We start from the raw sequence: 23,447 nt of genomic DNA, 5'->3' as shown, positions 1-23,447 counted from the left end.
TGATTTAAAAAAAAAAAACCTGTTCTTTCTATTCATTAAAGATTTCTGAAAAACAATGCATTGTTTTCCAAAAAAAAATAAAAAAATTAAGCAGCACAACAATTTTTACCAATAAGAAGAAATTTATCAGCATATTAGGATACGACAGCGATGTGCTAAAAAGTTTTCCCCATACAGACAACAACGTTGTCCAAATGATCCCTGTTCACACGGATCTGCGAAAACGACTAAAAATGTTGTATTATGCGTGTCAGGCCAGCAGTTGGCGATGTCACTTTGTAAAGAGAAACTACTCGCCTATAGACTGAACACATAATACGCATGACATCACTGTTTTCACAAATTTGCTTTTTTGTAGTTTACACGGAGAGGATAACAGTTATTGTTTTCAAAAATTTGTACTGTGAAACCCTTTTTTTTTTTCAAAGTTTGCATTTTCAGGCACCCAAAACATCATTGTCGTGTAAACGGCCTCTCAGAATGATTTCTGAATGATCATGTGACACTGAAGACTAGAGTAATGATGCTGAAAATTCAGCTTTGCCATCACAGGAATTAATTACATTTTAAAATATAAAACCGTTAGTTGGAATTGTAATAATATTTAACAATATTACTGATTTTACTGTATCTTGATCTAATAAATGCAACCTTGGTGATCGTAAGAGACTTTACTTTTCTTTTCTTTTTTTACAAATCTTACCGACCCTAATCCTGTTTACGGTAGTGTATATTGGTAAAGGTTGGAGCTAACGCTGCAGTAATGGCCACCCCTGATATATAGGAATTGAATATAAAATTAACAAAATAACAGCATTCCACCAACCTTGCGAACAACCAGCGCATCATGGTTGAGGCTCCGTATAAAGAAGAGCACCGCAGGAGCCGGGAGAGGATAGTCATCTCTTAGCAGTAGAGACAGGAAGCCAATAGCAATGTGCTCAAACTTCCAAGGCCTGATAACATGCAAAATAGCATATTCACAAATGAGTGAGTCTAGTTTTGTAAAAATGTAGCACTTTTAAACATCTATTTAATACTTACAGATCCCTCTCATTTAGACATTCCAACAGATCTTTCAAAAGCGTTTCATATTTCCTGGAAGAGGGAACAGTGAAGATTTACCACACCATGTTAAATGAGTAGTAAACGTTGTGAGTCTTTATGCGTTCAGCACTTACTGCTCTGCATCCTGGTTTTTGTCTTGTTGAAGTGCCAGCCCTTGCTCCAGCTCCTGGTCTACGGGAGTCCCAATGTATGGAGTGGGTTGCCTTGAATCGGTGAGGTTCCGGCCTAGAGAAACCGCACTCTCAGGTACCTACAGATTCATCAGGGGAAACATGAGTCTTACAAAATAAGATTGCTGTCGTTTTACACCATACACATAGCCTAAAGGTGATAGCAAAATTTCTGCAAACTTCAGAAAAGTTCCATTGTCTATTGTCAAGAGTGTTGCGACTTATGAAGCACCAACTTGAACCTGTTGTGAAACCTGCAATCCTAGGTGTATATGACATTCTTTCTTTCAGACGAATACAATCGGAGTTATATTAAAGGTGAACTAAGTAACTTTTTTACCTTAACCGAACAGCTTCGGAGTCATTGGAATAGTTATATGACTTTTTTCGGGTTGAATGGTGGTCGTCTCGCACCCCCCGAGCGCCTGTGAGCCGAAAAACCACCCTTGCAACTTTGAGCCGGCGGGCCGCCGGCCACAGCGTCAGGAAGTATCGCGTGATATCAGGTCTCGCGATGTAACGAATTGCTTTACGTTATTTAGTCAGACTCGAATAAATATCGTTCTTGTTGATGGACTAGTTAGTAGACATCTTCAGAGGTTATCTGTGCCTGTTCGATGTCCGACGCTTTGTAACACGTTGTGTCAGGAGGAGAAATAGGGATAGCTCACAGATGAAGTTATTACAGAGGCCAGACAGACTCACGGAGGCGATTGGCATCTCACAACTTGCACTTTATTCCCCAATCGAACTCATGTAACTGTCACCCGTTCTACCATCCACAGCTTTACTTGATAAACAAAAGTAGGATAAGAATGAGCATCAAACTGAAATAACCCGCATACATGGGGTGTTCGAGGTGCAAATACAATACAGACTGCCGACAGTTCAACAGGGCGCGCGCAGCTCTTTAAGGGGCCACACCTTATTTCCACTCATTACAGTTTCCATCCTACTGAACAGGTACCGGTATAGAGGGCGGAAGGGATCAGGCCGTGAGTGCAGAGACGGCTCTGCGCGAGTGGCATTTACGACAGTAATGTAAATACAAATAATCCACAGCGACTCTAGGGGTCGCTGTTTGACAAAAACAGAAAGCTGCATAGTGTGCCTTTAAAAAATGTCCTGGCTCTTCCAAGCATCATAATGGCAGTGAATGGCTGTATGTCTTTGGAAGTCCGTCAAAGCGAATCTATTCATTATTAAAGTGCTCCACGGCTCTGCGGGGGTTAATAAAGGCCTTCTGAAGTGAAGAGATGCATTCGTGTAAGAATAATATCCATATTTAAAACTTTATCAACTAAAATAACTAGCAAAAGAGTAACCCTCGAACTTGACGCACAACGTAATGACGGCAATTGACGCATCTCGCGGTTCAAACAAACAGGGCTGGGCAAACGCGTTCGTCATTACGTTACATATTTTTCTTACACGAATGCATTGCTTCACTTCAGAAGGCCTTTATTAACCCCCGCAGAGCCGTGGAGCACTTTAATAATGAATAGATTCGCTTTGATGGACTTCCAAAGACATTCAGCCATTCACTGCCATTATGATGCTTGGAAGAGCCAGGACATTTTTTAATATAACTCCAACTGTATTCGTCAGAAAGAAAAATGTCATATACACCAAGGATGGCTTCAGGGTGAGTTGAACTATCCCTTTAAGCGAAATTGTAGATCACATGGATTTCTATAGAAATGACTGGATTTCACCTGCAAATTTATGCAGAACAGTAAATATGTCTGAATCTTAAGAGTTTGAATGACACACCGCTGTGGCAAAATATCTATGTTTACGAACAAAACAGGTGACGCTGCTCACAGAAAAGTCGATGCCGATGGTTTCGTACTGCCGGTGGACTTTGTCTGCGAGGTCATCGAAGAGTCTGACGATGGACGGCTTCTCTAGGGACATAGCAGAGCTGAGGCCTGAACGCACTATGGATGGCCATGTCTGAGTGATGCAGTCCCAGTCATGCAAGTTAGCAAGGCACACTCCACTATGGTTCCCAAGCAAGCAGTACAACGCTCCCTACAGCAAAATATGATCAAAACAATGGTATTAAGTCAAGAAAATAAATTAACAAATGCAGTAGTTTCTATAATTTCTAATTATAGAAAGTGAAAACTATAGATTGCAGACCTTGAACTGTTGCTGGGTGACATCAGTTCTTGTGGGCTCCAGTAGCTCCAGGACACGAGGAGTAATGTCTCTACAGCAGAAGTTATAGGTGCCCAAAGCTGTGAACAACACATTCTGGGCCTTGCTGCGGACCTGAGGGGCCCAAAAAATGGACATTCAGGAGTACATATAAAATAAAATGATTATTTGAATGTAAAATTTGGCGGATGTGGAATCAAGACCTGGCTGTAGGTGCTGGTAGAAAGACGCAAAAGGTCCCTCAACAGGTCCTGATGAACAGTCTTGTATTCACACCCCTCGACCAACAACTTTCGCATCTAAAAGTGGAGAGCAGAATTTCTTTTTTTTTACTTCCTACTAGGTGTGTTGCAATATACTGCTATTGACAATAATCATAATATTTAAAAAATGAAAAATCTATCATGTTAAAGCTACACATAGTACAAATTCATGCATGATCCAGCGTTTGCCACCTGACATTAAAAAAAAAGACAACGGCGCAATGTTTACAAATTTTGCAGCATTGGCCAAACAGCAGAAAACATAAGATAAAGTTAAAGATAAATTTGACTGATTGACTTTTATAGATTTCACCATAATATTGTTCTTGTGAAATATTTTGGCCACGATAATAGTGTAGAGAAAATCTGATATTGACAGCCCTAAAATATCTATTATGTGCCAATTCCCTATGCCAGGTTATTAGCATTGGCTCCTACCTCATGCTGTAGAAGAACTCTGTCAATCAGAAGAGCTCGGATGTGCTGTTTCTTCCCATGAAGCTGGAGAGTATAAGAAGATTCATAAGACAATTATGCATTGCAAATATAAAATGCCACAGGAGATTTCTTAGGCCCAACTACACACCCTATTCTCCATAGACTTCTTCACCAGGGTGAAACTCTTCCAACGAGAGTCAAACTCGTGTTTGTGGGAACCTTTGAAGTGCATTAAGTCACTGATGATCTGAGGGAGACAAACAACTGTTAAACCCGGAAACTTTAACAGCTAATTATTGCTATAAGATCCCATTCAATTAACAGCCTTATAAAAAATAATTCATTAATATTGCTCAAATATCCACTGTGCTCACCTTGATAATGGCGAAAAGGGACTTGGTGTCATCCTCTGAGCGCTCCAGAATGTAATCTACAAAAGAGAATTAGAAGATGCATGGGATTACTGTCTCAAGAATTATGGGTAATTATGGTGCAGTTTAAGTGAGTTTTGTGTGCAAGTAGGTGTGGTAAATGAGGAGCACTCACGAAGCAACTGTCTCATCACTTTACAGATTGCCTCACGGTAGTTCTCTCTGGATTTATCTGAAGAAAAATCAGCAAAACCTTACTGAAAGGTTCTGAACCGTACATTCATCACAACAACACAAAACAACAGGTTTCATAAGCAGTTTCACTAAGAACCTCCTCAGTTGTGGCTTACCATAGTCAACACCAATGTACAGCTTTGTTTCCTCCAAACTAATCAGGCTGGGAACACTACAAAGGAGAGAGTGAAAAAAAAAAATTCATACTTATACTGAAGTACTACAGACTACGGGTCGGTAAGAATTTTTACATGTTTCTGAAAGAAGTCTCATCAAGGCTGTATTTGTTCGATCAAAAATACAGCACAAACAGTACTATTGTGAAATTTAAAATCATGATTTTAATGTATATAAAAACGTCATTTATTTCTGTGAATAAACCATTAGGCTACTCCAGTCTTCAGTGTCAAATGATCCTTCAGAAATCATCCTAATTTGCTGATTTGGTGCTCAAGAAACATTTCTTATCAATGTTAAAAACAGTTGTGCAGCTTAATATTTTTGTGGAAACCTTGATACATGTTCTTTCAGGATTCTTTGATGAATGAAAAGCTCAAAAGAACAACACTTACCTAACATAGAAAACTTTATAACATTCTAAATGTAAATTTTTACCAACTTTCTTGCAAAAAAAAAACCCCAATTCTTACTGACCTCAAACCTTTGAATGATGCATTTTAAAATATACTTTCCCCCCGCTTTTAACAATTAAATACAAAAGATTAAATAATCATGATTTAATCAGTACTGTGTATTTCTTTGCACATCCACTGCTTAGAGGGAACATTGTTCTATATCTCAGTGTGTTTTAGGACTTACAGGCCTGTGACTAAGGTTCCATCAAGAGGGGGCAGCATGCTGCCAGCACCCAGCAAACAGTGCTGGACTATACACAGACTCTGAAGAACATCATCTCTGTTCAAAAAGCAGAAATAAATCAGCATTAGCAAAAAAACAATTGAAAATCTTTTTTTTTTGTCTTTACCATTATTACCGAGTGCACTTTTGACCTCTGACCTGCTCATGTCCTGTTCTCCCTGTGCGTATCTCTGCAGGCGCTGGAGCTCGGGCTGCAGCAGCAGGTCCAGAACATAGAACACAAATGCTGTCTCCTCTGCGCTGGGCACGTGCCACTGGATCTCCAGATGCCACAGATCCCCTGGACGACCCCAGTCCTGTGGTAAGAACAAGAAAGGGGGAAGAGAAAACAATGATCCAATACATTTGAGAAAACAGAAAAGACTTACACAAGCCTACACAAACATTGCACACATTTGCAGTACCTTAATTGGCAAGTACTCTTGCAGGGGTCTGTTGAAGCCGCCGGGCACACTGCAGTAGTCCGTGGGGTAGATGAGCGCTGTGGAACGCAGGATATGGTGCAGCAGGTTGCAGGACAGAGTGTAGCCCTGTTTACAGCGCATGCGCAGGGTCAGCTGCAGAGTCTGAACCAGCTGTGTGCGGTACGGGAGGAGCTTTTCCCCATCCACACGAGTCACCTGAAGAGAAGCGAGAGGGGGTGGCAATGTGAGACACAACAATCCTTGTCCAGTGTCTAAACTAAACTTGTCTTGTAAGGTGACTGATTTGAAACACTTTTTATAGGCATTGTCTCCATTATCCTCCTAATGGAAAGTGCATGCGAGACAAACTTCAAAGTTGAGTCTTGTTTTTAATGGATAGTCCACCCAAAAATGAAAATTCTGTCATCATTTACTCACCCTCATGTTGTTTCAAAGCTGTATGACTTTCTTCTGCCAAATATAAAAGATATTTTGAAGAATATTGGTAACCAAACTGTTTCTGTTCCCATTGAAATCCATTATAAGGACAAAAATACAATGGAAGTCGTTGGGAACCGAAACATTTTGGTTACCAACATTCTTCAAAACATCTTATATATTCGGCAGAAGAAAGTTAAGTCACACATGTTTGGAATGACATGAGGGTGAGTAATGCCAACGACAATGATAATGACAGCTTAAAATATAAATATTACAGAAATATTGGTTGAAACTATACTTTAATTAGAATATTTCACATTAGTATTTAACAGAAGCATAGATAACATGCTTGTATTTGTAATCTTTTTTAGATTTTGATAAACTTTGCAGTGCATTATATGACTGATTTATTCACTTATCCATGAAGAACATATGTAAATGTGATGCTGATAGTATTAATGACAGCTGTTTAGAAGAGTCAGGACAGAGGCTATGATGCCTAAAAATGTTGCCTAGATAGGTAGCCATCATGATGTTGGAACACAGCTGAAGATCTTTTATGTGTAGTGGTATGATATAGTGTTGTGTTCACCTCAGACAGCAGCTGAAGGCTCCAGAGCAGTTCTTTATCCAGTTCTTCCTCATTCAAAACATCTTCATCTGAAATACACCAAAACTCAAGTAAGGATGGTGACACACACTCAACATGACACAAATAGATTTATTTTCTTGTACGCACTGGCAGTTAGATGAGTAATGGCGTTACAGCAGTGTGGTACAAACAGCCTGAGAGACTCAGCAGGGTGACACTGAAACAAAGCAGAGGAGAGTTGAATCAATGCGGTCTCACAGTCGTGTATCTGTCTGCACAAATTGGGGAAAGGGGAAGTATTACCTTAGCAGATGCTCTGCACATGTCTGCCACCATCCTGCCTGCGACACGAGTCTCAAAGATGTTGGTGGTGGCAAAGTTGAAGACTTTCTCAAGAGCCACCTATAGACAGATAACACCTCATATGAGTCTATTTACGTGCCTGAGTATTTCCAGCCAGTGCCACGGTTTAAAAAAATTGTTGGTAAGATTTTTTTTTAAATGTTTTTGAAAGAAGTCTCTTATCACCAAGGATGCATTTAATTGATCAAAAATACAGTAAAAACAGCAATATTGTAAAATATTTGAATATATTTAAAAAATGTAATTTATTTCTGTAATAGCAAAGCTGAATTTTCAGCATCATTACTCCAGTCTTCAGTGTCACATGATCCTTCAGAAATCATTCTAATTTGCTGATTTGGTGCTCAAGAAAAAACTCTTATTATTATTAATGTTGAAAACGGCTGTGCTGCTTAAATCTATTATGAAAAAAAAAAAAAAAATCCCCAGGATTCTTTGAATAGAAAGTTCAAAAGAATAGAATTTATTTTAAATAGAAATCTTGCACAACATTACAAATGTCTATACTGTCACTTCTGATAATATTTAATTCATTATATATCATAATTAAAAAAATTAAAATAAAATAAATTCCTGACTCCAATCTTTTGAACAGTAGTGTCACAAAATAATTTATAGCAGGGCTGCCAACTTTTAGGTTTGGCTTGGAGTGGTGGTGGGGGGGGAGGTTAAAAACAAACTTGCTCAAAATAAGTGTATTGTGATTGTCAAAGTATTTGGTAACTAAACAGAATTTCATTAAGTTTAGTGACAACATGTTACAATGTTTACAAGGTACGATGACTGGTAGGCTACTGTTTTTATTAGTGCTTGACACAAATTTCACGATTTCAATTCATAAGCTTGCGATTCGATTACGATCTTGATTCAATGTCGATTCATTTGAATAAATATCAGGTACAGTAGCTACATGTAAATTTTTCTCAGAAAAAAAAATAAAAATCTCTCAACTAATGCTGTAAAATACAGGGAGCCTTGCCAGCTGGTATTATTATTAAAGGTTAAAATTAACAGCTCAAATTAATATAATGCTGTTTTCATAATAATGTTTTTTTGAGTAAAAATACAATAATTATTTAATATAGTGCATATATTTATAGCTTTTTTACTGACCTCTTTCCGCAGTTGAAACACTGATTGGTCAATTACATGAGACATGATACCTTTCGGTAGGTTGTACTGCATCTTTCAACATACCTTCTAATGTTCATTCATGTTTATTTACAATTAACTAGTAGTAAAGACAAAGAGATGATCGGTTCACATGCCGCTTGAACTGAGGCAATCTGTCAAGTCACATTTAAGAGCGCCAAAACAGTATTTATTGTTTGAATTTTGTAATAAAATTGAGAGAATTTGAAAGCTGAGACTGTTTCATATCAAAAATAACCTGCTCTGTCTTGACTGTTGGTGTCAGTGTCCTCTTTGCTTCGCGATTTTCCACTGTGTGAGAAAATGGATGTGTGAAGTGAGTGTGAGAGCAGTGCCAATTGAATGAGTCTCACGCAGAATGAGTGAGTTGGCAGCCCTGTATATAGACCATCAAAACAACTTTACATTGTGCAACTTTACATTGTGCTGTCTTTTTGATATAATTTGTAAGATTAGTAAAATCAGTCTAATTACTAAGATACGTTAAGATATGTAAAAAACGTAAAAATCCTATTAAATAATAAAACACCTTGAATATCTCCATGGAGCACTGTGTCAGAATGGTGCTGAAAGTGGATGAAAGGCCCAGCTCCACCAGACTCTCTAAATGAGTCATTTTCTCTGTCTCCGTCTCCTCGCGCGTCTGCTCCAGAGTGCTGCTGTCAATCAATGCAAAACACCTACAGACACATAAAATAGGGCATAAGACACAGCAATACAGTGTTTTATACTGAAGCACGCACGACTTAATGACTCACCTGTCCATAAACTGCAGAACAAAGTCTTCGAACTCAGCTGAAGCCGAACACAACTCTCTCTCCATCTAAAAAAAGCAAAAGACATTAGGATCAAACACAGAAAGAATAATAATGTAAAAACTCTGTAATGGGTGTTTTTATATAATATTTCAGAGCCTTACCTCTGTCAAGTCATTCTTCTCATGGAGGGCTGATGAACAGTCAACTAAAGGCACTAGAGTAGTAAAAGTAGCAATGAACTGGAACGTGATCTAAGAAGAAGAAAAAAGAAGTTCAAGACAAATATGAATAAATTCACATTTGAGAGAGCAACAACAAGGAATTAAAATTGTCATATTTTGGGTGCTTTATTTCATCAGTTGTTTCATGAACACCATTGTTCATATTTATTTCAGTTTACCCACCATGCATTTGCTGAAGTCATTAGGGTCAACACCAGGTAGTGCTCTCATAAGCAGGGGCAAGACGTGCGCAGGACCTTCGGGATAATGTCGGCCTCCACTGAGAAGACTGCGGGCCATGCCAATCATGCAGCTGAGAGTGGCAGTAAGCTGGTGCGGCTCCGTCAGTGTCTCCATAGCAGGATATGTCCTGCAGGGGGCAGCACATTACACACTGTGGCTTTTAGTTTGTTCCACCTTTGGGAACAGTCCAGCTCCTGCTTTACAAAACAACTGCTTACAAAGCCTATTTACAAAGATTGGATTTGTAAATCCTGACAGTGAATAAAAGAAGCCACTCTAAGGCCTATGATAAAGCTTTAAGACTTTCGCTTATTGATTTTTATACTGCAAGTCATCTCCTATAACCATTTAAAGATACAAAAGTAAACATTTTAACATTTAATCAGCTCTACATTATTATGATAAAATAATACACTAATAAATGTAACAGAATAGATTTTAAAAATCTGTATTTTCCTGATATTAGCGCCTACATGCCCTGAACATCTTCAGCAGTTCCACACACTCACTTCTCCAGCACAGGTGGGATGACCAGCTCTGGTCTCATCAGAGCGAGGTTCTGCAGGGCCTGAGCTGCGTCCATGCTGCCCGTCTTGCTGAACATGGCCATCAATACCGGCTGCTTCATGCTCTCCACAAAGACCGTCACATCCTGGTCAGTGAGTCTGTGACTGGTGGGAACAGGGGTGATCCAGCAGGGTTTCTTATAGCGCTCCCGATGTAGACGTCGAACCACACTGGCAGGCAGACGCTGTAGAAGCTTCATTAGCTTCATCTGGAGAAGAAAATAAGACAAACACATGAGCTTGGAATCACTAAGAAAGGTTTCATATTGTAACGATTTCAATATGATTTTCAGCTAAAGTTTGGTCCCATGTTTTCTGTAGCACCCCCAATAATAGTGATAAGTTTGTAGATTAAGCTTATTTTGTTATTTCACACTAATAATAATTAACTAAACTAAATTTTCAGAGTTACGTGTGTTGCACATCATAGAAAACAATGTTAGCACCCTTACTTTTTTAATCTTATGAGAAAACTAGCTTGCTTTTTTGCACTATTTTCATCTTCCATCTTCAAGTCACAGGATGTGACGTTTTCTTACACCATAGTACATTGATGACTAATTTGGGGCTCAAAAATTATTCATGAAACTGCATGTCCTTATCCTACGAGAAGACGTTTCACTTAATTATTCAACAGCACGTATTGATTTCATATGACAAGCACTTCAAACAGTGAGATCGCATACAGCAAGTGAGAGATGCATTAATGGATAAAAAAATTTGTGTAAGAGTTTCTGCATCGCATAAGTTCTATAGATCTTGAGTCTCCGGCCCAGACGTGATTCATCCACACTGTGAGTGCAACCGGTCTTTATGGCCCCATAACCAAAGAGCATATAAAAACACGGCAAAATAAGCCTCAAAAGTTATTAAAGATGCAACAGCGTGTTCATATATATTTTCAATGTGGAGTACAAATATGAACGGCTGTGCAGAGTACAAATGCATCACAGGATATGCATGTATTTGTGTAATTTATGGAGAGCTTACAAACCGGGTATCATATAAGTTACACATGGCATAAAAAGGCTTAGTAATACTACTTTCTTCTGACATCAACACTCTTGAATAACATCCGGTTTCAAAGAGGAAAGGCTTTATTGCCATTGAGGGTAAAATAATTAACTTTGCTAACTACACATGATATTGTATGACACTTTACTGAGTCATGAGTGCAGGAAAAGGATGCATGTCAAGGATGACAGGTGGTCGATAACTAGAAAGTTGTTACTAGTGTTTCAGAAGCTGGAATGTGGAGTGACCTCACTCTGCCTGAGGACCATGTGTCACTGAACATCACACTCATGCACGCAAACTAAGCTCAGCTGACAACACACACTGCAGACCGTTCTAGACTGGATTGTGGGCTGGACTTTGATGGGGAAAAGGGGAGCAAGATTTCACATTGCACCATATAGATCTATTGTTCTTACCAGCCAGCGTCCGTTATTTGAAGGGTGGTAGAAGGATGCTATACTACTGAAGAGCCCATTAAGCTGTTTCTGGGCCTGTTTCTGTGGGCCGCCCTGAAAAAGATGACGAAGAATATTATAGAATGTGATCTGCAAAATAAATGCGCCTCTTTAATAATTAACCTATTTATAGGAGTGTGACTCATGAAGCTTACCAGCATGGAGGAAATCCAGAGGACCACGTGACCGATATCATAGGAGTTGGTCAAGTATCTGGGAACGACCATTTGGCTGGTGCCAACAGGCAGATTGAAGCTACGTAGGATCCTGGTAAAGATCTGAAATCAGACAACAAAGTATTAGTACACAATGCTCCAATGTCTTTAGATTATCATCTATAGTAAGGCTCAAAAGATTGGGGTCAGTAAGAATTTATTAAAAAAAATTTGGGGAAAGAAATGAATACTTTTATTCAACAAGGGTTTCAAATAAATGCTATTCTTTTGAACTTTTTATTGAGCAAAGAATCCTGAAAAATGGATCACGGTTTCTACAAAAACATTAAGCAGCACAACTGTCTTTAACAATAACTATGTTTCCTTTCAAAATTGCGAATTTAACTTGAGCAAAATTGGAAAATCACATCCCATGTGTTTAAGAGAACAAAACCGTAATTTCCTGAGAAATTGGCACAAAATATCTGTTAGTTATAAAAATGGAAGTTGCTGCAATCAAAGAAGCCATTGTGGCTCTTTTTTCTTACATCATAAATGACTTGCGTCTCAGAGCACGCAGACAAAATGCAATAAACACGGTCACGTTATAATCTTGCATTCGGATGCCTGGTGTTTGGGAAGGCAATCGTGTTAGACGAGGTCATTATACCAAATCATTCTGATGACAGACTTTGGTTCAGGCATTTCAGAATGATCAAGCCAACATTTGAGATGCTATGCAATAAAATTGGCCCACTGGTTAGTTTAGTTATCCAATCACATCCACTGTTGAGGAAAAGTCAACAGGTTTTTGTTGTTCATCAAGGGATTTATTTGGTAAATGTGTTTCCATCATAGTTTATACACGTCTTCTTATTGGATAAAAAAAGGCATCTGCCTCAATTGAGCGTATACGTTATTTAAAATGTATGTGCATCTTGGCGTTTCCATCCAGCCTTTTTTTAATGCGATATCCCAAAACACATATAACAATAGGTGGATGGAAACAGCTCTTGATTATATTTCTTGAGCACCAAATCAGCATATTAGAATGATTTCTGAAGGATCATGTGACCTTGAAGAATGGGGTAATGATGCTGAAAATTCAGCTTTGCCATCACAGGAATAAAATACAATTTAAAATATATTCAAATAGAAAACCATTAATATGAAAAGTAATTATATTTCACAATATTACCGTTTGAACTGTATTGAGCAAATTATTGCCTTGGTGAGCATAAGAGACTTCTTTCGACCCCAAAATTTTGAAACGTAGTGTATATAAGCAGGACAGTACCTTGGGAATGTATGGATCCCAGTTCACATAGCCAATGTTGTCATTAGCCAGACGTGCAAAAAGATTCACTAGATTCTGCAAGAGGAAACAGAGGATAGAAAGCCGATGGTGAAATAATATTTTGCACTTAACAAATGAATTCACGAATGAGAAGTACTTACACCCTCCCAAGCGGGTAGGTTTTGCACTGAGACCCAGAGATCCATCAGTTCATCAAACCATAACCTAAAACATGCACAAATACTCCCATTACCCCAGGGTCATACTTGTTGGCTGCACTTTATGAATGACGAGTAATTTGTAAATAGACTGCAATCCTCTTATTTCATTACTAGGTTGCAAAAGAGGGTCTTACTTGAAGCCTTTGTGATGCTGTTCTGGGGACATGATGGTGGGCAAGAAGAGCTCAAAGTACCCGATGGCCTTCTGCATAGTGACATCAAATGGACACAGTAACGGTCGCCACTCATCAAGCATCTCCTGTGTGGCAGACTCAGGGAAATAACTACACACACACACACACACACACACACACACACACACACACACACACACACACACACACACACACACACACAAACAAACAAACATGAGATCAAAATCACATGCCACTTTCTTAGATCCACGGTTATTTATTTGTTATGTGACCTCTTGCAAAACGATGAAAAGTGCTTGTTATATGAACAAAATGGTATAATGTGTTAAGAGAGCTGTAATCGGCTCAGTGTGAAAGCTGTGGGCTTGACTAACAACGCCTGATTACATGATTCTTTCAACAGCACAACGGAAAGGGGATTAACACAATGTGCAATTCTTTTGTGAAAGGGCTCGAACATTTATAGGTACATTAGTGAATGAAAGAGGATTGAAAGAGAACTCACAGTCTGCAGCTCTTTACTAGTGTCTTCAACACATTCTCAACCGAGCTAGAGGGAGAGAACAATGGGAGAAACAGAGAAAAAAAAAAAAGTGCATTAATATGATATGAAAGGTAAGGCTCATTTGAGGTTGAAGCAAAATATATGCGATTAGACCACGTGCAAAGCAGAAACCCAACTACGGTTCGTTTTGTGAAAGTGTAAATGAGAGATTCCCAACACCAGCGCCTGGGCACAGGAGTGCAAAATGCCAGGTTATCAGGTTCTCCTCATGTACTTTTTATAACTGAGCTCAAAAACAGAGTACAGTCACAATGCATTAACAGCCAATTCAAAGCTAATCCTAAATACAGATTTACTTTACCTTGTTAAAGTTGGCCAAGTTGTTTAAACTTTTAGCTGCGGGTTATGACATTAAGAATACAATAATGTTATTAAATGCTGCAAATAGGGAAAGGTCAGGATGGTGGACTAGTTCATTAGGATAAATAGTTTTAGCTTTGGTATTTTTGGCTGTGGTGCTTCTAAGTCCATAGTATTTTTGTGAGGACTATGATAGTATTTTAGTATAAAATGTTATAAACATTCAGCCAAATTATTGTTCGATATCAGCTGCTTTTTTTGAATGCAAGAACACATCCTACATGATGAACGCCTCCTTAAAATGCATCCGATTGGGGTCTACTGGATCTTATTCATTGCTCAATTAAAAAGGATAGTTCACCCAAAAATGAAATTCAGTCATCATTTCCTCACCTGCAAGTCAATCCAAAACTGTATGACTGACTTTATTCACTGGCACAAAAAATATATATATTAAGAAATGTCTCAAAATGAATACATTCAATAGAAATTACAACATGGTTTGCAAAATTCTTCCAAATATCTTTGTGTGTGTGTGTGTAAGTCATAAAGTGTGTAAGGAATAAAGTCATACAGATTTGCAACAAAATGAGACAGAGTAAATATTAATGAAAGAATTTCAGTTTTGTGGACTATCCCTTTAAACAAGCTAAACTAGTGGTTCAGATAACCCACTGACTAGTTGATAATTAAAATATGTTGTCTTCCACATCCCTAGTTCTAAAAATACACCCCCAGTGATACTTAGCAGCTGTTGATCTTCCTCTCAGTGCAAGTGTAAACAAACACCTTCCACATTCAGCGGCAGCGCACTATCATTTCGGACGAGATTAAATAGAACACAATGATACCAGAACCCAAGGGGAAAATTGGCAAAAGTTGTGTGACCTTGTCCTCTAAAACAGCGAGCCAAAGTGATCCGACCCACATTTACAGCCTGACCTAAAAGAAACACGACTGACACCAGACTGTGTTGCATTTCCCAAAAGCATTGTGAGCCTCACCCAAAATGTAGTATGACATTCTTTCTTCTTCGGAACACAAAAGGAGATATTCAAATGTGTCAGTGTTTTTTGTAGAAGTCAAAGGGCTCCAATGTTGTTTGGTTCCCAAACTTAACAAAATATCTTCTTTTGTGTTTTAGGTGAACTGTCCCACTATACCATTGGTACCAGTGATCTCTATAGAGTGCATTAGGGCCCGTTCACTTTTTCAGCAGTTGTTGGCTCCGGAAGTATATTTTTCCAATTCATTTTTCCCATAGTGCTTAAAGCGTTATAAGCCACGAACCAAACCAACCAGCTACGAGGTGAAATCACAACATTACAAACTTTTATTTAAAAGCAAAAAAAAGTATTAGAAATTCTGACCAAAGGTATAAGGACTGTGTACATAACAGCTTCAGTGAGGAAAAGAACTAGAATCCCAAATGACAAAATCTAATTAAAATCGATGAGGAAATATAAAACTATTCATTTAAAATTGTTGACAATATATTAAGTATATTGCAAAATATGCATACATGAATGTACAAATATTTAAGTACTCTGACAGCATAGCAAGACCAACTTGACTTCATCATCGCCACGACTCTGATTGGTGGAATTTTCTGTACAGCAGTTTTCCACCATGAATTCAGCTGTTAAACATGATAATTTTAAAAATAAGTTGAAATAATGCAAATGGATGGCTTCAACAAAACAAACTCGTAGCTCACAGTACGTCTGTCTTTAAAGGTTTATAAGTTAGGGTTAAAAAACAATTTGCCTATGGAGAAAATGAATGTAGTTTTTACTTCCGGAACACAACTGTTGCATACTACAGGCTTACGATGCTTTTGGGAAACACAGCCCTGAATTTTCTTTAATATAAACCCTTCGCCCACCTGTGAAAACAATCAAAAGATTCTTAGATTAATAGAATGAAGTCACAGCAATGAGTCTAGCCCATTCCTAGAGGTGTGCTGAAGAACAGTTTTTCTTTTTAAAGGTTTTTGTCATTGTGCAGCTATAGTTTGTCAGGAGAAATCTGTAGCCTAAATATAAAGAACTGACTGACACCTCTGAGCCACCAGGAATTGTGTTTGACAGACAAGGATGAATTATTAGAAACTTTAAAGGGAGCACCATTTCCTGATCTGTTTGTGAAACATGTTATTAAGTGGATATGACTAGACAACTAAAAGAACAAAGAATATAAGTACAAACCCAGGTGTAAGCTGTGGTGGGATTTGTCATTTAGATAGTTGATTTGCTTTTAATTTTGGACACATGCAATTAAACATGAGCGACTGCCCTTGGAAAAGTACAGTGCAACATGTAAAACAGGGCTGTGCTTACCGCTTCCGCACAATACTAAGCATTTTTTGTTTAGTTGAGGCTTCTGCTCGATAACTGAATGTGAGAAAAGGAAAAATGCATAAGCCAACGCTACACATACCAATAGCATAAATCTTACAGTTGTAATTGTTTAACAGGTTCTTCTAAGAATACTGTGTGTTAAATGGATATGGTTGTGTAATGAGAATCAGCAGTGCTCATTAAAAGGCTCAAACTCAAATTTGGAAAGATAAGAATAATACAAGCAAATTGCTAAATCTTAGGCAGTGTCAGGGTCCTCATTTTCCTTGAACCAAACGTTGCACTGACAAGTATTTTTTCCCCATGATCTCAACTTGCCCTGTACAATGAACCATGTGTCATATATCCATGTTCACCATACAGAAAACACATTCCATCTCTGCAAATATGATATGAAATATACTTGTTTGCATATTTTTGGCTGTTTAAATAAATAGGTTTAAATAAGGTAGATTACTACACTTTAACTGGTAGCTGAACGCAGAATCAAATTAGCTAAAATATCTAATAAACAAACTTTTAAATTGTGGGTCAGGAATGTGTAAAACTTTGTGAATGATGGCCAGATGGCATATTCTGATCACCAGGTACCATGCTATGAAAAAAAGAGTATCCAGTCACATATAAAATGTTGTTCCGTGGACATTAGACTTTGTAAGCAAAGTTCACAAGAAACTAGAATCAGTGAGAAAAGAGAGAGGGACTTACTTTGGGAACCAGTTAAGACCAAGATGCTCTGTTTTGGAGTACAGGATACTCTCATAGAGATCGTACAAAGGCCTCCAAGGCAACTCCAAATCATCCCGGGACAGCAGTTCTTTCTTTCTGTACATGAGAAAAGAGTTTTCAGAAAACAGAAAAAAAAATTACATAACTAGGGCTGTCAATTTAAAACATTAGTATAAAACATATGCATTAACAGGGCTCTACACTTACATTTGTTTTTCTTTAAAAAAATTAATAAAAAAAAAAAAAAAACATTTAGGAGCACCTTGTGATCAATGACAACATGTGGTCAATTTTAACATTGAGCTCATTTTTTTGTACATTTGGAGTGCTGTCAGTACAGAGAACAACGACAAAAATCGGTGTTGCCTACAACGTGTTATCCTCTTTTTAAAATTTGCACCCTGTTGACTTCAATGGGGCAAGTTTTAAACCTGCTTTTAGCCTCTTAACATCCTTGATGTGTCATTACAAGTGCACAGGTCATGTGAGTGATTGTCGAGTTCACGCGCGTGATCATAGGTACTAAACCTATGCGCGTGAACTCGACAATCGATTACTGTGGACTTCGACCGAAAACAGGATGTAAATACAGGTATGTGCGCTGGCTGAATAAACATCATTTTTTATATATTTCTTTCACATCTACTGCAGTCAGATTCACCCGCGTTCACTCAGAAGGAATCACTCACATGACCTGTGCACTTGTAATGACACATCAAGGAGGTTAAGAGGCTAAAAGCAGGTTTAAAACATGCCCCATTGAAGTCAACAGGGTGCAAATTTTAAAACGAGGATAACACGTTGTAGGCAACACCGATTTTTGTCGTTGTTCTCTGTACTGACAGCACTCCAAATGTAAAAAAAAATGAGCTCAATGTTAAAATTGACCGGAGTTCTCCTTTAAAATGACTTGCCGGGGCATTTATCCTTTTGTAAGGGCATTTCTTCTAACCTTATTAAATGTGTCATCTTTTGTGTCAAATTCATACATTTTTAAATTGAGTTAAAATAATAATACACAATCAGGAAGAATAAGTTACCAATCAAATGAAAACAATATCAACAAAATTCATCTTTGCACTGCAGAGGTGGCATCGAAGAACCATCGAAGTGGCATTTAGGAATATTTACAGAGTGTTTAATAAGGTTCAGAAGTGGCATGAATGCATTTAATTGAATTATAACAATGTTAAGAGATGAATGTTTTAAATAGAAGGTTTCATAAACTAAACACCTGTGTTTGCTCGGAGATATGCGCAGTGGCAAGCCACTTAATATAAACTTCATGTTTATTGAATTGTTGTATAAAATCAATATTACATTTGCAAACTCCCTTTATAATCATTAAAAAGCTGTCACACGTCTCAGTTCATCGCGTTTTAACAAACTTCCCTGATAATCAATGAAGTTGTCTAGACTACACAATTAATCTCTTATTTACATCGTGTCTGTACTTTGTTTGTTATAATGAGAGGATTCGCGAGCTTGCATTTTTTATTTTATTTTTTATTTTACCAGGAAGTCTCATTGAGATCAAAAATCTCTTTTACAAGAGAGACCTGGCCAAGGCAGCAGCCATACATAAACAACATATTAAAGTGCTACAAACCCTGGGTACATTAAAAAGCAACCACTTGGAGGAGCGTAGCTGATAACTAGCAGAATTGAGACAGAGGAGGGTACAGAGGCATTACTCAGCACTGAACAAACTCCAGCGTTTTGAGCGGTGAGTGGATTTTAACTTAAACGCCTCTGATTGGCCATTGTGTCTCAAGAAATCAACAGATAGGCTATGTCTGTGATTGGCTGCAAAAACACGTTCTCTCATCACGGTCTTCAGAGTGCAAACATAAATTTGCACTGGCGCAATTGCAAAATCTGTTTGGCCAATATCCTAAATACTTTTTCACAGTCGCATGCAGTAATTTTCACATACTTCAGTAAGTTGACAAGGAGTCGTGCAAAGCTCTGCATCATGCTGATCTCCAGGTTGGGGATGGTGACCAGCTCGTACAGAAGCTTGATGAAGAGCACATGGTCCTCCTTGCTGAACTTCCTCCCGTACAGCCGAAGGTACCTATCAAGGGGCAGAGATCATGTCATACGAGTGGAAAACAGAGAACAGGAGAGGAAAAGCATGATTCACAAAACAAAAACTTGCATATTATCTAGAGTACATTACATAGTCTACAGAAGGCACACTATTTCTAAAACAAATAATTACTTCATTTTAAGTTTTATCTTAAAATCATCACAATAAAGCAGTGATAAACAACCAAATATATGTAAGTGAGCATTACAACACATTATGAAAAAGCACTGGGGGGGGGGACTTTTGTTTGGGAAGCACATATGGCCATCAGTTATCTGTTGGAGCCATTCTGACCTTATCACTAACCATGTAAGCACGAAGAAATGATCATGAGAAAAACAGAGAGTGCTGCGTGTCTGAATAAAGCTGAGTCAGGCTAGCATGTCAAAAAAATGATTGAAACGGGTCATCAAAATAGATTATATAAGAGAGCCTTTGAAAACACTCAACTAAATGATAAAAGCTCGCACTTATTCTTATTTGAGCCTTTTTGTTGTATGGCATACAAAAATGTCCTTTTCAACTATTAAACTGTAGAGCCATGGCAAACAATATTTCTGCTAGAGCAGGTATGTGTGTGTGTGTATATATATATATATATATATATATGTAGATAGATAGATAGATAGATAGATAGATCTATATACACAAACATACATAACCATTAAAATGTTTAGGTCTGTAAAAAAAACTTTCAATGTAAGTCTCATACTCGACTACAAAATTTTTATTTGAAACAAACCAAACAAAGTTGGGTGTATATTAACATTAACAATGCATATATTTTCGCCTTCTGCTCGCTCTGCACTCAAAAACTATCATGGGCTCAATGCTGAATCACTTGGCGAATCAATCTAAATGAAGCAGAGGAGTCATCGGACAGAATTAAACACTGACCACTCACTTATTCACTGAATCGGGTCAAATGACTCACTAAACTGTAGATTATATCCACTTAAACAACATGCCCGCCCTCACTGCAAATACAAAACCATTTTTCACGGCCTTGAATTTAATCTAATGATAGGTAAGAGGCCAAATGGATACGAAATTGGGTTTGTAAACATATTGCCCATTTAAGCAGAGATACTCTGTCAAGTATTTTGTATAATACAAACTCTACAGCAGTCAGTGTGGGAGCAAAGCCACTGTGGTAACGTAATACACTTTATACGCGTGATCATACACTCATCATACGAAGGGTCCCATTTAAATGTTATGCAGCATGCACAATAAACTCATGAAAGACTTTTAAGTGTCTTTAAATATATAATGACACAGATGAACAATTCATTACAATTTATTTAATTAATTTACAATTTCTTTCATTATATCGTCAAAAAATAAAACATAAAACGTAAGCATGCGGCATTTTAATAGAACAATATATCCTTTATCTGACCTCTAAATAGAGTCTTAAGTTAACCATAAAATAAGATCCCATATCCTTCTGTCTGTTGTTCAACGCGGTGAAAACTGACCATGAATCACTTCAATTTTTAATAAGAAACATATTAAATTGATCGAAATGAATAAAGGCAAGCCATAAAGGCATGAAATAATATGTAGTGAGATAAAGTGTCTTTTTAAAGACTCCATATCCAACCACTAGTTGCAGTGATGCATGTGGCAGCTGCTTATCCAGCACTAATGTTAGCCTCCGTTAGCTGATTAGCTTAGAAATGAGCTTACAACAGTCCCACTTTTCCTGCCTTTTTACCGACTGAAGCCACTCTGACAAACTAGACCAACGAAATATTACGCTCGATATTATGAAAGGTCATTATGGAGAGCTAACAGATGGATATGTGATGTTTACGTATAAGCAAGGACAGCTGAGTGACTCAGGTAGCGCTTAGCCTTTAGCTCGCGAGCTAACGGCTACAAGCTACCTGTGTCACTCAGCTGTCCCTGCTGTTTATTAACAAACCAGATCCAATTGCCACATCAAAGCATTTTTTGAGTCTTGCATATACTCACGTGGATAGTTTCCGGGTCCAAAATAAAACTCCTGGCCATAACTCACGGAACTGGACAGCCCGACCCAAGTTCCCTTTAATCTGGGCCAAAATGTCATTGGATTCGCGGTCTAGTTTATCTGCGTAGGGGAGAAGTTTGTTGTAAACGATCTCTTTCTGAGGGACAAAACCTAATATCTCGGCCTGCTCCTTTTTCATATTACGATTCCCAAAATAAATATCCTCTTCTGACGTGTCCGGCTTATTTCCTTCCCCTCTTGACAGAAGTTCCCTTGACAAATCTTTGTTTTATTCACAAAATCCGCTACTTTCGCATAAGTGCCGTTATTGTGGAGCGGGATTCAGATCAAAACTGGTTACTTCGACAGATCTGTCTTTCTGACCTCTTGTGTTAAACACATTAGCTTCAGTCACCTACATAGAGAAGTCTCCCCTCACTCTCTTGACACATATTACGAGTCACACGGACAGACACACACTCACATAAACACACGCTCAACCTCACATACATAACACACCAGCGGCGGGTGTGCAACAATGAGCCATGAGCGGCGCGCCACCTACTGGTGTTTAGCGGCACATTCAGCAATCACAACACGGCCCGTGAAAATGTTCAAAAGCGTGAAATGAAATTAAGGGATAGTTCACCTAAAAACGAAATTTTTTACATGTAATAGTTTCTTTCTTCTATTAAACACAAAGGAAGATATTTTAAAGAATGTTGTTAATCGAACAGTTGACGGTAGCCATTGAATGTCAACCGTCAACTGGTTACAAACATTCTTTAAAAATGTCTTCTTTTGTGTTCACCAGAAAAAAAGAAACTCATACAGGTTTGGAACAACATGAGGGTGAGTAAATGACTACATTAATGATTATTTCTTTTACATTTGGAAATGTAGTCTTTATAATTCTGTTAGTAGGCCTAAAGATTTTTGTCTCTTCCCTCAGCTGTTCTGCCAACAAAACCTGACAATAATATATTTTTAAATATCTGTATATATAATATCTAAATAAAAAATACAATAAAATTTCAAATTGTACAATTTTTCCACACAGTATTAATGTTTTTTATATAAAAATATATAGCTACAAGGGGGTCTTCAATGTCAGAACTTTTTTGTTGCAGTTTTTACATTACCTCATAGTGTATAGAGTATGTATCAAAAATAACTAAAGTTTTAGAGAGCGTCACTAGTTAGTTGGGAAAAACCATCTCTTTTCTTGTTCTATTTCTAAAATAAACATGTCCATTTACCAAAGAAATATGAATGACACAAGCTTTGTTTGTATACTGGTCCCTTCACTTTGTTTAAACAGTTTATCCAAGGCAATGATACTAACGAGATAACTTAAATCCGCTTTGGTTATTTCCTTGTGCACTGACCCAGTGCACTACTATTCACTTGACCTAGTGTAATGGCAGACGAAGGGAAGAGTGTTCTGTGCATTCACCCTTCAGCAGCTCTTTCTTAATTTGATCAAGCATTTGAATGAGCGCTCAGTTGTAGAGATGGGTGCATTCCTGTATCTCAGTGGGCCTTCAGTATCACAATTTGATTCAATTTTTCTCATGTTTCATTTTGTGTTCAGCTCTCAAGTGATTTACAGTTTCTCACAGATATTTAATCTCGATGGAGATCTCCAGTCAATGAAAAATGAGCATATACATGGCAGAGAAAATAAATAGATGCCACATTCCCACAGCTCCTCTGCACAACAGATTCCTCAAGGTCATTTATTTACCTATCAACCACACACCCTACTTTTCCAACCAATAGGAAAATTCCATACAG

General features: G+C 37.9%; 1 protein-coding gene across 2 annotated transcripts in view; it reads right to left on the bottom strand.

Annotated features, from left to right (window-relative positions):
* Positions 1–22,132, bottom strand: part of psme4b (proteasome activator subunit 4b) — a 29,876-nt gene extending 7,744 nt beyond the window's left edge. Inside the window, exons 1-32 of one of the 2 annotated variants that reach the window (XM_084434363.1) lie at positions 21,653–22,132; positions 19,517–19,657; positions 17,560–17,676; positions 16,831–16,884; positions 14,132–14,176; positions 13,606–13,755; positions 13,412–13,475; positions 13,251–13,325; positions 11,954–12,076; positions 11,760–11,852; positions 10,270–10,535; positions 9,701–9,887; positions 9,458–9,547; positions 9,297–9,361; positions 9,068–9,218; positions 7,327–7,425; positions 7,171–7,240; positions 7,024–7,091; positions 5,991–6,206; positions 5,725–5,882; positions 5,527–5,622; positions 4,824–4,879; positions 4,649–4,705; positions 4,477–4,532; positions 4,251–4,349; positions 4,103–4,165; positions 3,605–3,700; positions 3,384–3,515; positions 3,063–3,272; positions 1,182–1,318; positions 1,045–1,098; positions 827–956 (exon numbers count right to left, since the gene is read on the bottom strand). In XM_084434363.1, coding sequence (XP_084290489.1) covers positions 827–956; positions 1,045–1,098; positions 1,182–1,318; positions 3,063–3,272; positions 3,384–3,515; positions 3,605–3,700; positions 4,103–4,165; positions 4,251–4,349; positions 4,477–4,532; positions 4,649–4,705; positions 4,824–4,879; positions 5,527–5,622; positions 5,725–5,882; positions 5,991–6,206; positions 7,024–7,091; positions 7,171–7,240; positions 7,327–7,425; positions 9,068–9,218; positions 9,297–9,361; positions 9,458–9,547; positions 9,701–9,887; positions 10,270–10,535; positions 11,760–11,852; positions 11,954–12,076; positions 13,251–13,325; positions 13,412–13,475; positions 13,606–13,755; positions 14,132–14,176; positions 16,831–16,884; positions 17,560–17,676; positions 19,517–19,657; positions 21,653–21,849 — 3,615 coding nt within the window. In that variant the 5' untranslated portion in view covers positions 21,850–22,132. The remainder of the gene's footprint in view (positions 1–826; positions 957–1,044; positions 1,099–1,181; positions 1,319–3,062; positions 3,273–3,383; positions 3,516–3,604; positions 3,701–4,102; positions 4,166–4,250; positions 4,350–4,476; positions 4,533–4,648; positions 4,706–4,823; positions 4,880–5,526; positions 5,623–5,724; positions 5,883–5,990; positions 6,207–7,023; positions 7,092–7,170; positions 7,241–7,326; positions 7,426–9,067; positions 9,219–9,296; positions 9,362–9,457; positions 9,548–9,700; positions 9,888–10,269; positions 10,536–11,759; positions 11,853–11,953; positions 12,077–13,250; positions 13,326–13,411; positions 13,476–13,605; positions 13,756–14,131; positions 14,177–16,830; positions 16,885–17,559; positions 17,677–19,516; positions 19,658–21,652) is intronic. The other variant, XM_084434364.1, reaches the window with a different exon arrangement.
* Between the last annotated feature and the right edge of the window lie 1,315 nt (positions 22,133–23,447).

Source organism: Rutilus rutilus, assembly GCF_951802725.1.
Source record: "Rutilus rutilus genome assembly, chromosome: 16".
Lineage (NCBI taxonomy): Eukaryota > Metazoa > Chordata > Actinopteri > Cypriniformes > Leuciscidae > Rutilus > Rutilus rutilus.
Note: the sequence above shows the minus strand (reverse complement) of the source record. Positions and strands in the feature narration are given on the sequence as shown.